At 46.2% G+C, this 11,598-nt stretch overlaps 2 protein-coding genes and 1 long non-coding RNA gene across 23 annotated transcripts in view; 1 reads left to right on the plus strand and 2 right to left on the minus strand.

Moving 5' to 3' along the window:
- Nucleotides 1–433, minus strand: part of nsdhl (NAD(P) dependent steroid dehydrogenase-like) — a 25,295-nt gene extending 24,862 nt beyond the window's left edge. The window contains exons 1-2 of the mRNA XM_052487675.1: nt 275–433; nt 55–113 (exon numbers count right to left, since the gene is read on the minus strand). Coding sequence (XP_052343635.1) covers nt 55–75 — 21 coding nt within the window. The 5' untranslated portion in view covers nt 76–113; nt 275–433. The remainder of the gene's footprint in view (nt 1–54; nt 114–274) is intronic.
- Nucleotides 434–647: 214 nt separating this feature from the next.
- Nucleotides 648–4,212, plus strand: LOC118377707 (uncharacterized). Its single transcript, XM_052487676.1, has 5 exons — nt 648–1,066; nt 1,607–1,768; nt 1,986–2,114; nt 3,420–3,557; nt 4,063–4,212. Exons 1-5 carry the CDS (start codon nt 1,064–1,066, stop codon nt 4,150–4,152), a joined length of 522 nt encoding a protein of 173 aa, XP_052343636.1. The 5' UTR covers nt 648–1,063; the 3' UTR covers nt 4,153–4,212.
- LOC127913912 (uncharacterized) lies at nt 4,131–7,355 on the minus strand. Of its 21 annotated transcripts, none has more exons than XR_008087232.1 (5): nt 5,264–7,354; nt 5,131–5,206; nt 4,561–5,092; nt 4,409–4,503; nt 4,131–4,245 (listed from the first exon to the last, which is right to left on the minus strand). It is a non-coding gene; the product is annotated as an uncharacterized LOC127913912 (long non-coding RNA). The 21 variants fall into 21 exon arrangements; XR_008087230.1 differs by having other exon boundaries at nt 4,409–4,484; nt 5,264–7,353; XR_008087224.1 differs by adding an exon at nt 4,301–4,319 and having other exon boundaries at nt 4,139–4,264; nt 4,356–5,092.
- Between the last annotated feature and the right edge of the window lie 4,243 nt (nt 7,356–11,598).

Below are 11,598 nucleotides of genomic sequence, written 5' to 3' on the forward strand. Positions count from 1 at the left end.
CATGTGGCATACAGCTCAGAATGTGATATTTAGTACAAACTGCTGTGTACTCACAGGTCGTATGCGTGTGGCCATGATAAACTGCAGGTGAGACGTCGGTGTTGGGAGACAAACTGGGAGAGAAAAGACCGAAAACAGTTTGACAAGATCATGTCACATGGACAATGGAAGCAGGATGAAGACTACAATCAAACATCTTTAGGCTATTTCAAGTTTTCAAATAAAATAGACACTAAAATGCTATCAAATAAGTGAATAAAACGTATCATTTTACCAGTTCAATCTGTTTTGCAGCAGTATGAAACGTCGCGCGAACAAATAATAAACCCTGTATCCGCTGAGCGCGAGAGGCCCTCTCATTGGGTGGACGGGAGTTCGGCTGTGAAGGTGTCATGCTCGAACAGCCAATGAAGTGGAGCCTACGTCAAAGAACGCCACTGCTCTGACCAACCGGGACTTAATCACAGTGAGACCACACCCACAGTGAGTAGAGTGTAAAAGCCCCTAAACCGTTTTTATATTTCAAACACCTCGGTATCAGATGAGTTGGCGCACGGAAAACAGATTCTGGATCAGAGCTTCAACGATCAATCCAGTATAGCGTTTTATACCACATGTCGTCAACAACCAGTAATATTCTCGCCCAATTAGATGCCCTTGATTTAGCTTCGTAGTACGAATTGTTTCCATTCTGAATATTTCATTTTGCACACCCGGCGTGCAGAATAAGCTAAATCGAGTGCACATTCACATACTAATCAAAATGATCATAGCACTGACTGAATACTGCGCTCATTGACTGGAAATCTTAATTTTCTTTTCTTAATTTATTACTCAAACATTATATTAACCCTATTATAACATTGTACAATGCTTGTTAATAACGGCATATTTGTTACTGCTCTGTAACAAACGGTGTAATAAACGGTCCGTTTTTCTGTCTATGATCTCATCTCTGTCTGGATGATAGGAGGGGAGGGGAGCGACATCAATAGATTACACAAAACCCTCGTTAGTAATTTGACGGTTCTCTTGTTGCTGCCTTCGCGAGTGATCATCTGAAATGGTGAGTATGTCCATGGTGTAGCGGTTCTGTTTTGATGCTCCTTGTGCTTATACTACAAATTACAAAAGGCCTAGCTACACAGGCTACCACAACCTGTATTACCCCTAACTGGCTGTCCGACAGGAATAATAGGTTTGCTTATTACTCGGTCAATGGAAGAACGTGTATATTATCTGATAGGGCTAGTAATGGGATGTGAATAATCAGAATGAAAAAATCAGTGATGCATATTTTCCTGAAAGCTTTCATTCTGTTGCCAGCTATCTGTAAATAATCAGCTTTAGGACTGGTCGTGCTTTTTTAAAATGACATACATTGTCTCCCTATTTATGGCATGTTCCCCCCAGACGATCTGACTTTACATTGAAATGGCCCTATGTAGATACAAGATGACAACTGAAAATACACTGTTCTAAGGCTGTCCCTGTCTCTATCTCCCGGCTGCATATCAATAGTCTATCATAGATTAGACAAGGAATCCCCTTAAAACCACTGAGATGCCCATCAACCCTTAATGTGCTTCCTTGATGTCATCGCTAGGCAACCAGCGTAAAGAGGCCGTCCCTAGGTCCGGTCCCTCCCCCCAGGAAGAAGTCCGGCCCCAAGTCAGAGCTCACTGAGGAGCTGAAACAGGAGATCAGAGAGGCCTTTGAACTGTTCGACACCGACGCCTCCGGACACATTGAAGTCAAGGAGCTAAAGGTCAGGGGTCAGAGGTTCAGGGTTAGGGGTTATGCACAGGGACAATGTTTGCCTAACATAATGTATTACAGTACCCATAATGCTTAGTAATACAGTGTCGGTCAACAAATATCGTCCTGGGAAGCTAAGGTGTGCTTTTGTTCCATCTCAACACTAACACACCTGGTTTTAACCAACTCATCTGTTTTTATCTATCTATCAATCTGTCTCTCTCTAGGTTGCTATGAGGGCGCTGGGGTTTGAGCCGAAGAAAGAGGAGATTAAGAGGATGATAACGGAGGCGGATAAGGACGGAACAGGAAAGATCTCCTTCTCTGATTTTCTCACTGTCATGACTCAGAAGATGGTAAGAAAAACAACATAGTGAATAAATAATGTCTGTTCTCGTAATAAAAAATGTAATGTCGAGAGACAACACTGTCAGTGCTTGTAACATAACATTACAATTTAGCAACTAAAACAATTAATAGGAGCACTGGTGTAAAGTACTGAAGTAAAAATACTTTGAAGTACTACTTAAGTAGTTTTTTGGGGTACTTTACTATTAACTGTACTTTACTATTAACATTTTTGAGAACTTTTACTTTTATTTCCCTACATTCCTAAAGAAAATAATGTACTTTTTACTCCATGCATTTTCCCTGACACACAAAAGTGTCGTGGCGGCAGGTAGCCTAGTGGTTACAGTGTTGGGCCAGTAACCGAAAGGTTTCTAGATCGAATCCCCGAGCTGATAAGTTGAAATCTGTCGTTCTGCCCCTGAACAAGGCAGTTAACCCACTGTTCCTAGGCCGTCATTGTAAATAAGAACTTGTTCTTAACTGACTCGCAAGTTAACATTTTAAAAAGTACTCATTACATTTTGACAGGAAAATTGTCCAATTCACACACTTACCAAGAAAACATCCCTAGTCATCCCTACTGCGGACTCACTCAACACAAATGCTTTGTTTGTAAATTAATGTTGGTGTGCCACTGGCTATCCATACATTACAAATAAATACAACAAATTGTGCCACCTGGTTTGCATAATATAAGGCATTTGAAATCATTTATACTTTTGATATCTAAGTATATTTGAGAAAATATGTTTACTTTTGATACTTAAATATATTTAAAATGAAATACTTTTAGACTTTTACTCAAGTAGTATTTTACTTTCACTTTTACTTCAATAATTTTTTATTAAGGTATCTTTACTTTTACTCAAGTATGACAATTGAGTACTTTTCCCACCACTGGATAGGAGTTGTACATTTTACTTCACAACTATACAGAGTATTGTGTTGTATTACGGGATATTTTTGTGATATTGTCTCACCATGCTGTATTGTGTTGTATTACGGGGTATTTTTGTGATATTGTCTCACCATGCTGTATTGTGTTGTATTACGGGGTATTTTTGTGATATTGTCTCACCATGCTGTATTGTGTTGTATTACGGGGTATTTTTGTGATATTGTCTCACCATGCTGTATTGTGTTGTATTACGGGGTATTTTTGTGATATTGTCTCACCATGCTGTATTGTGTTGTATTACGGGGTATTTTTGTGATATTGTCTCACCATGCTGTATTGTGTTGTATTACGGGGTATTTTTGTGATATTGTCTCACCATGCTGTATTGTGTTGTAACTGTCTACCAACCTAGGCTGAGAAGGATTCTAAGGAGGAGATCCTGAAAGCATTCCGTCTGTTTGATGATGATGAGACGGGGAAGATATCCTTCAGGAACCTGAAGAGGGTCGCCAAGGAACTAGGAGAGAACCTGACTGACGAGGAACTGCAGGTGAGACATACACCTGGACAGCACTGTACACACACACACACACACACACACACACACACAGAGGATGATATGGGATAGGTTACAATATATTTCTTTTGACAAATTAAAACTATACTGGTCCACTGCTCTCCTCATCTCTCTCCCTCTCCTTCCCCTGCTTCCTCTCTCCTCCATTCGCTTCCCACTCCTTCCTCTCCCCCTTCCCATCCCACTCCCTTTCCTTCCCCTGCTTCCTCTCTCCTCCCTTCCCTTCCCACTCCTTCCTCTCCCCTTCCCATCCCACTCCCTCTCCTTCCTCTCTCCCCCTTCCCATCCCACTCCCTCTCCTTCCTCTCTCCCCCTTCCCATATCTCTCCCTCTCCTTCCTCTCTCCCCCTTCCCATCTTTCTCCCTCTCCTTCCTCTCTCCCCCTTCCCATCCCACTCCCTCTTTCCTCTCCCTCCCCTCCTTCCTCTCTCTTCCATTCCCTTCCCTTCCCACCCCATCCCTCTCCTCCTTCCTCCAGGAGATGATCGAGGAGGCAGACAGGGATGGAGACGGAGAGGTGAACCAGGGAGAGTTCCTCCGCATCATGAAGAAGACCAGCCTGTACTGAGACTAGACCAGGGTGTTGTGCGGTTATAAGACCAGCCTGTACTGAGACCAGCCTGTACCCCTCAAACACCCCAGCTCCTCTACCCCTAGTCACCTCCTCTACCCCTAGTCACCTCCTCTATCCCTAGTCACCTCCTCCAACAGCCCACCTCCTCTACCCCTAGTCACCTCCTCCAACACCCCACCTCCTCTACCCATAGTCACCTCCTCCAACAGCCCACCTCCTCTACCCCTAGTCACCTCCTCCAACAGCCCACCTCCTCTACCCCTAGTCACCTCCTCTACCCCTAGTCACCTCCTCCTCCCCTAGTCACCTCCTCCTCCCCTAGTCACCTCCTCCTCCCCTAGTCACCTCCTCCACCCCTAGTCACCTCCTCCTCCCCTAGTCACCTCCTCCACCCCTAGTCACCTCCTCCTCCCCTAGTCACCTCCTCCTCCCCTAGTCACCTCCACTACCCCTAGTCACCTCCTCTACCCCTAGTCACCTCCACTACCCCTAGTCACCTCCTCTACCCCTAGTCACCTCCTCCTCCCCTAGTCACCTCCTCCACCCCTAGTCACCTCCTCTACCCCATGTCACCTCCTCCACCCCTAGTCACCTCCTCCACCCCTAGTCACCTCCTCCACCCCTAGTCACCTCCTCCACCCCTAGTCACCTCCTCCTCCCCTAGTCACCTCCTCCTCCCCTAGTCACCTCCTCCTCCCCTAGTCACCTCCACTACCCCTAGTCACCTCCTCTACCCCTAGTCACCTCCTCCTCCCCTAGTCACCTCCTCCTCCCCTAGTCACCTCCTCCTCCCCTAGTCACCTCCACTACCCCTAGTCACCTCCTCTACCCCTAGTCACCTCCTCCTCCCCTAGTCACCTCCTCCTCCCCTAGTCACCTCCACTACCCCTAGTCACCTCCTCTACCCCTAGTCACCTCCTCCTCCCCTAGTCACCTCCTCCTCCCCTAGTCACCTTCTCCTCCCCTAGCCACCTCCTCCTCCCCTAGTCACCTCCTCCTCCCCTAGTCACCTCCTCCTCCCCTAGTCACCTCCTCCTCCCCTAGTCACCTCCTCCACCCCTAGTCACCTCCTCCTCCCCTAGTCACCTCCTCCACCCCTAGTCACCTCCTCCTCCCCTAGTCACCTCCTCTACCCCTAGTCACCTCCTCCTCCCCTAGTCACCTCCACTACCCCTAGTCACCTCCTCTACCCCTAGTCACCTCCTCCTCCCCTAGCCACCTCCTCCTCCCCTAGCCATTTTTCTTATTCGTATTGTTGTATTTTTGTCTCTTCGAATTATCTACAGTAAGATCTCCTGTATTGAATGTTTTGTACATATAAACTGCATGTGCAGATATATATATATAGAAGATATTAATTAATGAAATACCTTTAAGCAGTTTTTCCCAGTGTCAGTGTATTCATAAGACAAGATTATGGTAGTGTACATGAGAGATCTGTACCATGTTCTGACCATAGTGATCTGACCATAGTGATCAGTACCATGTTCTGACCATAGCGATCTGTACCATGTTCTGACCATAGTGTTCTGACCATAGTGATCTGTACCATGTTCTGATCATAGTGATCTGTACCATGTTCTGACCATAGTGATCAGTACCATGTTCTGACCATAGTGATCTGTACCATGTTCTGACCATAGTGATCAATACCATGTTCTGATCATAGCGATCTGTACCATGTTCTGACCATAGTGATCAGTACCATGTTCTGACCATAGTGATCAGTACCATGTTCTGATCATAGCGATCTATCTACTGTGTCACCATGTTGGAGGAGTCTCTAGAAAGAAAGATTCCCCTGACCAAGATGGCTGTCCTATAGCCATGTTGCCAGGATGCCAGTGTCCATTCTAGTGTTACAGATGTCCACGTTTAATCTCTAGTCTAATGTTAGTACATTATTGCTAAGAGTGGACTCATTCTAAGATGCATTCAGGGCCCGTATTCACAAAGCATTTCATCCCAAAATGCTGGTCTAAGATCAGACCCTCACTGACCGTATAATCTTATTCATTATATTCTAAAAGGGACAACTGATTCTAGATCAGCACTCGTTGTCTGACATGCTTTTATTAACAGAGGCCCTGTGGGTAACAGATGCTGTAAATGTTTCTAGATTTCCCAAAGCCAGTCCTTTATGTGGTATCGGGCAAATATTGACAGCCAGGTTAAGTCCAAAATGGCACCCTATTCCCTACATAGTGCACTAGTTTTGGTCAGAGCACTATGGGCCCTGGTCCAAAGTAGTGGACTATATAGGGAATAGGGTGCCATTTGTGACGCTTACCCAGAATGCACTCCTGCAGAGTTACATCACTATACAATATCTTCCTCTACAACAGAGCTGTGAATAGGCACATGTAATATTTGATAGCAGCAACAAACTATTGGCTCAGTGGTAGTTGTGATGTGCTTTAGGGACAGGGGACTGCAGTGAGTGTTCACATGGAAAAAGAGAGAGAGAGAGGAGAGAGAGAGGAGAGAGTACAAGAGGAGAGAGTAAAAGAGGAGAGAGGGGGAGGGAGAGAGAGTAAAAGAGAGGGAGAGAGGGAGGGAGAGAGGGAGAGAGAGAGTAAAAGAGAGGGAGAAGAGGGGATGAGAAGATCAGGGAGGTACAATAAGACTCCAGAGTTTACTCCATTACACTGAGGTGGTGAGAGCTGGGAGGTGCAGGATATGGGTTGGTTGCTCCCACCATGTTATGAGATGTTCTCTCACTGGAAAGCTCCCAAGGAACATGAGTGAAACCTGAAAAGAGATTGTAGAAATGGCATGTACAGTTGAAGTCGGAAGTTTACATACATTTAGGTTGGAGTCATTAAAACTAGTTTTTCAACCACTCCACAAATTTCTTATTAACAAACTATAGTTTTGGCAAGTCGGTTAGGACACCTACTTTGTGCATGACACAAGTCATTTTTCCAACAATTGTTTACAGACAATTTTTTTAACTTATAATTCAATGTATCACAATTGCAGTGGGTCAGAAGTTTACATACACTAAGTTGACTGTGCCTTTAAACAGCTTGTAAAATTCCAGAAAATGATTTCATGGCTTTAGAAGCTTCTGATGGGCTAATTGACATCATTTTAGCCAATTGGAGGTGTACCTGTGGATGTATTCCGAGGCCTACCTTCAAACTCAGTGCCTCTTTGCTTGACATCATGGGAAAATCAAAAGAAATCAGCCAAGACCTCAGAAAATAAATTGTAGACCTCCACAAGTCTGGTTTATCCTTGGGAGCAATTTCCAAATGCCTGAAGGTACCACGTTCATCTGTACAAACAATAGTACGCAAGTATCAACACCATGGGACCACGCAGCCGTCATACAGCTCAGGAAGGAGACATGTTCCGTGAAAAGTGCAAATCAATCCCTGAACAACAGCAAAGGACCATGTGAAGATGCTGGTGGAAACAGGTACAAAAGTATCTATATCCACAGTAGGGTAGCCTAGTGGTTAGAGTGTTGGACTAGTAACCGGAAGGTTGCAAGTTCAAACCCCCGAGCTGACAAGGTACAAATCTGTCGTTCTGCCCCTGAACAGGCAGTTAACCCACTGTTCCAGACTACGGACTACGGTTTGTAACTGCACATGGGGACAAAGATCAAGGTGAGCGACCACAGTGAGACAGCTGAAGGTGAGCGACCACATTGAGACAGCTGAAGGTGAGCGACCACATTGAGACAGCTGAAGGTGAGCGACCACAGTGAGACAGCTGAAGGTGAGCGACCACATTGAGACAGCTGAAGGTGAGCGACCACATTGAGACAGCTGAAGGTGAGCGACCACATTGAGACAGCTGAAGGTGAGCGACCACAGTGAGACAGCTGAAGGTGAACGACCACAGTGAGACAGCTGAAGGTGAGCGACCACAGTGAGACAGCTGAAGGTGAGCGACCACAGTGAGACAGCTGAAGGTGAGCGACCACAGTGAGACAGCTGAAGGTGAGCGACCACAGTGAGACAGCTGAAGGTGAGCGACCACAGTGAGACAGCTGAAGGTGAACGACCACAGTGAGACAGCTGAAGGTGAGCGACCACAGTGAGACAGCTGAAGGTGAGCGACCACAGTGAGACAGCTGAAGGTGAGCGACCACATTGAGACAGCTGAAGGTGAGCGACCACAGTGAGACAGCTGAAGGTCAGCGACCACAGTGAGACAGCTGAAGGTGAGCGACCACAGTGAGACAGCTGAAGGTGAGCGACCACAGTGAGACAGCTGAAGGTGAGCGACCACAGTGAGACAGCTGAAGGTGAGCGACCACAGTGAGACAGCTGAAGGTGAGCGACCACATTGAGACAGCTGAAGGTGAGCGACCACAGTGAGACAGCTGAAGGTGAGCGACCACAGTGAGACAGCTGAAGGTGAGCGACCACAGTGAGACAGCTGAAGGTGAGCGACCACATTGAGACAGCTGAAGGTGAGCGACCACATTGAGACAGCTGAAGGTGAGCGACCACATTGAGACAGCTGAAGGTGAGCGACCACAGTGAGACAGCTGAAGGTGAGCGACCACAGTGAGACAGCTGAAGGTGAGCGACCACATTGAGACAGCTGAAGGTCAGCGACCACAGTGAGACAGCTGAAGGTGAGCGACCACAGTGAGACAGCTGAAGGTGAGCGACCACAGTGAGACAGCTGAAGGTGAGCGACCACAGTGAGACAGCTGAAGGTGAGCGACCACATTGAGACAGCTGAAGGTGAGCGACCACAGTGAGACAGCTGAAGGTGAGCGACCACAGTGAGACAGCTGAAGGTGAGCGACCACAGTGAGACAGCTGAAGGTGAGCGACCACATTGAGACAGCTGAAGGTGAGCGACCACAGTGAGACAGCTGAAGGTGAGCGACCACAGTGAGACAGCTGAAGGTGAGCGACCACAGTGAGACAGCTGAAGGTGAGCGACCACAGTGAGACAGCTGAAGGTGAGCGACCACATTGAGACAGCTGAAGGTCAGCGACCACATTGAGACAGCTGAAGGTGAGCGACCACATTGAGACAGCTGAAGGTGAGCGACCACATTGAGACAGCTGAAGGTGAGCGACCACATTGAGACAGCTGAAGGTGAGCGACCACATTGAGACAGCTGAAGGTGAGCGACCACATTGAGACAGCTGAAGGTGAGCGACCACATTGAGACAGCTGAAGGTCAGCGACCACATTGAGACAGCTGAAGGTGAGCGACCACAGTGAGACAGCTGAAGGTGAGTGTTTGTCAGCCAGACCTGGGTTCAAATACTATTTAGGGTATTTCAAATACTTTCAAAGACATTTGGAAAGTTTTAAAAAAAATTAAATACTAGAATACACCAACTCAAATACCCTTCAAGTATTTGAAAATACTTTAAAATTGTAGGCTATTTAAAGGGAATTGTGCACATTTCCTTTCACCTACTCTGTGTCTTTGTTACATGCAGAGTAGGTGAACGGATGATCTCCGCATGTGTGGTTCCCACCTTGAAGCATGGAAGAGGAGGTGTGATGGTGGGACTATCATCTGTTTTTCACCAGGACAATGACCCAACACACCTCCAGGCTATTTGACCAAGGAGTGTGATGGAGTGCTGCAGGAAATGACCTGGCCTCCACAATCACCCGACCAAATTGAGATGAGTTGGACCGCAGAGTGAAGAAAAAGAAGCCAACAAGTGCTCAGCATATGTGGGAAATCCTTCAAGACTGTTGGAAAAGTATTCCAGGTGAAGCTGGTTGAGAGAATGCCAAGTGTGTTTAAAGCTGTCATCAAGACAAAGGGTGGCTACTTTGAAGAATCTAAAATACATTTTGCTATGTGTAACACTTTTTTGGTTACTACATGATTCCATATGTTATTTCATAGTTTTGAAGTCTTCACTATTATTCTACAATGTAGAAAATGTAAAAATAAAAACCCTTGAATGAGTAGGTGCATCTGAACTTGACTGGTATTGTACAGTATTGTATATGTCTGTGTGTAAGTATTGTGTTGACGCAAAATACCCTTCTCTAGTTTATTGACTCAATAGGTAGTGAGTGACCTATTGAGCTGCCCAACATTCATGAAAGCAATAGTTAACCTGTTACTTCTCTTCTTCCTCCCACCTCCTCCTATGGAGGTTAACATCTCTCTCCCCTGTTGCAGAGCTCTCATCCTGGCTCCCTGTCTGTCTGAGCCTCTTCACAGTGGCGTGGTTCTCCCTGCCTGCTACCTCAACATTGGCCTGTTTCCTGCTGGTCTGCTGGGACACCAGGGGTAGAGGTGGGCTCCTCTGCTCCAGGCAGACAGCAGTTACCCTGGCCCTCCAGACACTGGTCTGCTCCCCTGCTGGGTCCACTGTGACAGGTTGGATATAGCCACCACCATCACCACCTATAACCTGGGGATATCGCTGCTCCTACTGGTGTATGGTTACTGGTCCAGGGAGCTGCAGAGGCTGCTACCGGCCAAACCAACAAAGTTATGGTCAGCTCCATCAGCCAATGACAAGAGAGAATTTAGGCAGCTCCAGCCAATGACTGGGGGTTATTAGATTAGTGGAAGCGGCAGGCAGTGTGGGTACAGACCAATCCTAAATCCTCAACCAAGGGGAAATGGCTAATGGGCCAGAAAGAAGGAAGCTATAGGGCCAGTGTCCATCTTTCTCTTAACCATACAATGTTCTTGTTTGACATTGCAGGAGACTACCAAGTGACATAACTACAAATCACCTTGCTGAAACAAGTAGTATTCAATATTATTTGTAGATCAGTCAGTCACAATTATACCCATGCTGCACCCCCGCCGTTAGAACAGCCTCAATTCGTCAGGGCACAGACTAAGGTGACTCCAAAGCTTCCCACAGATTGTGTCCAGTTGGCTGGATGTCATTTTTAGTGGTGGACCACACTCGAGACACACGAGAAACTGTTGAGCTTGAAAAACCCAGCAGCGTTGTAGTTCTTGACACAAGCCGGTGCACCTGGCACCATACCCCATTCAAAGGCATTTTGTGCCTTGCCCATTTGCCCTCTGAATGAAGGGTACATGAACCAAAGCAAACAGAATGGCTGTTATGAACAGGAGAAGAATAACATTCCTCACATAACTGATGTTCACACTGGTAAACTAACATCACTAATGTTCACACTGGTAAACTAACATCACTAATGTTCACACTGGTAAACTAACATCACTAATGTTCACACTGGTAAACTAACATCGCTGATGTTCACACTGGTAAACTAACATCGCTAATGTTCACACTGGTAAACTAACATCGCTAATGTTCACACTGGTAAACTAACATCACTAATGTTCACACTGGTAAACTAACATCACTAATGTTCACACTGGTAAACTAACATCACTAATGTTCACACTGGTAAACTAACATCACTAATGTTCACACTGGTAAACTAACATCACTAATGTTCACACTGGTAAACTAACATCACTAATGTTCACACTGGTAA

This window comes from Oncorhynchus keta, chromosome 30, assembly GCF_023373465.1.
Source record: "Oncorhynchus keta strain PuntledgeMale-10-30-2019 chromosome 30, Oket_V2, whole genome shotgun sequence".
Lineage (NCBI taxonomy): Eukaryota > Metazoa > Chordata > Actinopteri > Salmoniformes > Salmonidae > Oncorhynchus > Oncorhynchus keta.

What these genes read in the sequence shown, in the direction of transcription:
- LOC118377707 (XM_052487676.1), top strand. An exon ending in TTGAAGTCAAGGAGCTAAAG is followed by an intron (nt 1,769 to 1,985) that starts GTCAGGGGTCAG and finishes GTCTCTCTCTAG; the next exon opens with GTTGCTATGAGGGCGCTGGG. An exon ending in TGACTGACGAGGAACTGCAG is followed by an intron (nt 3,558 to 4,062) that starts GTGAGACATACA and finishes TCCTTCCTCCAG; the next exon opens with GAGATGATCGAGGAGGCAGA.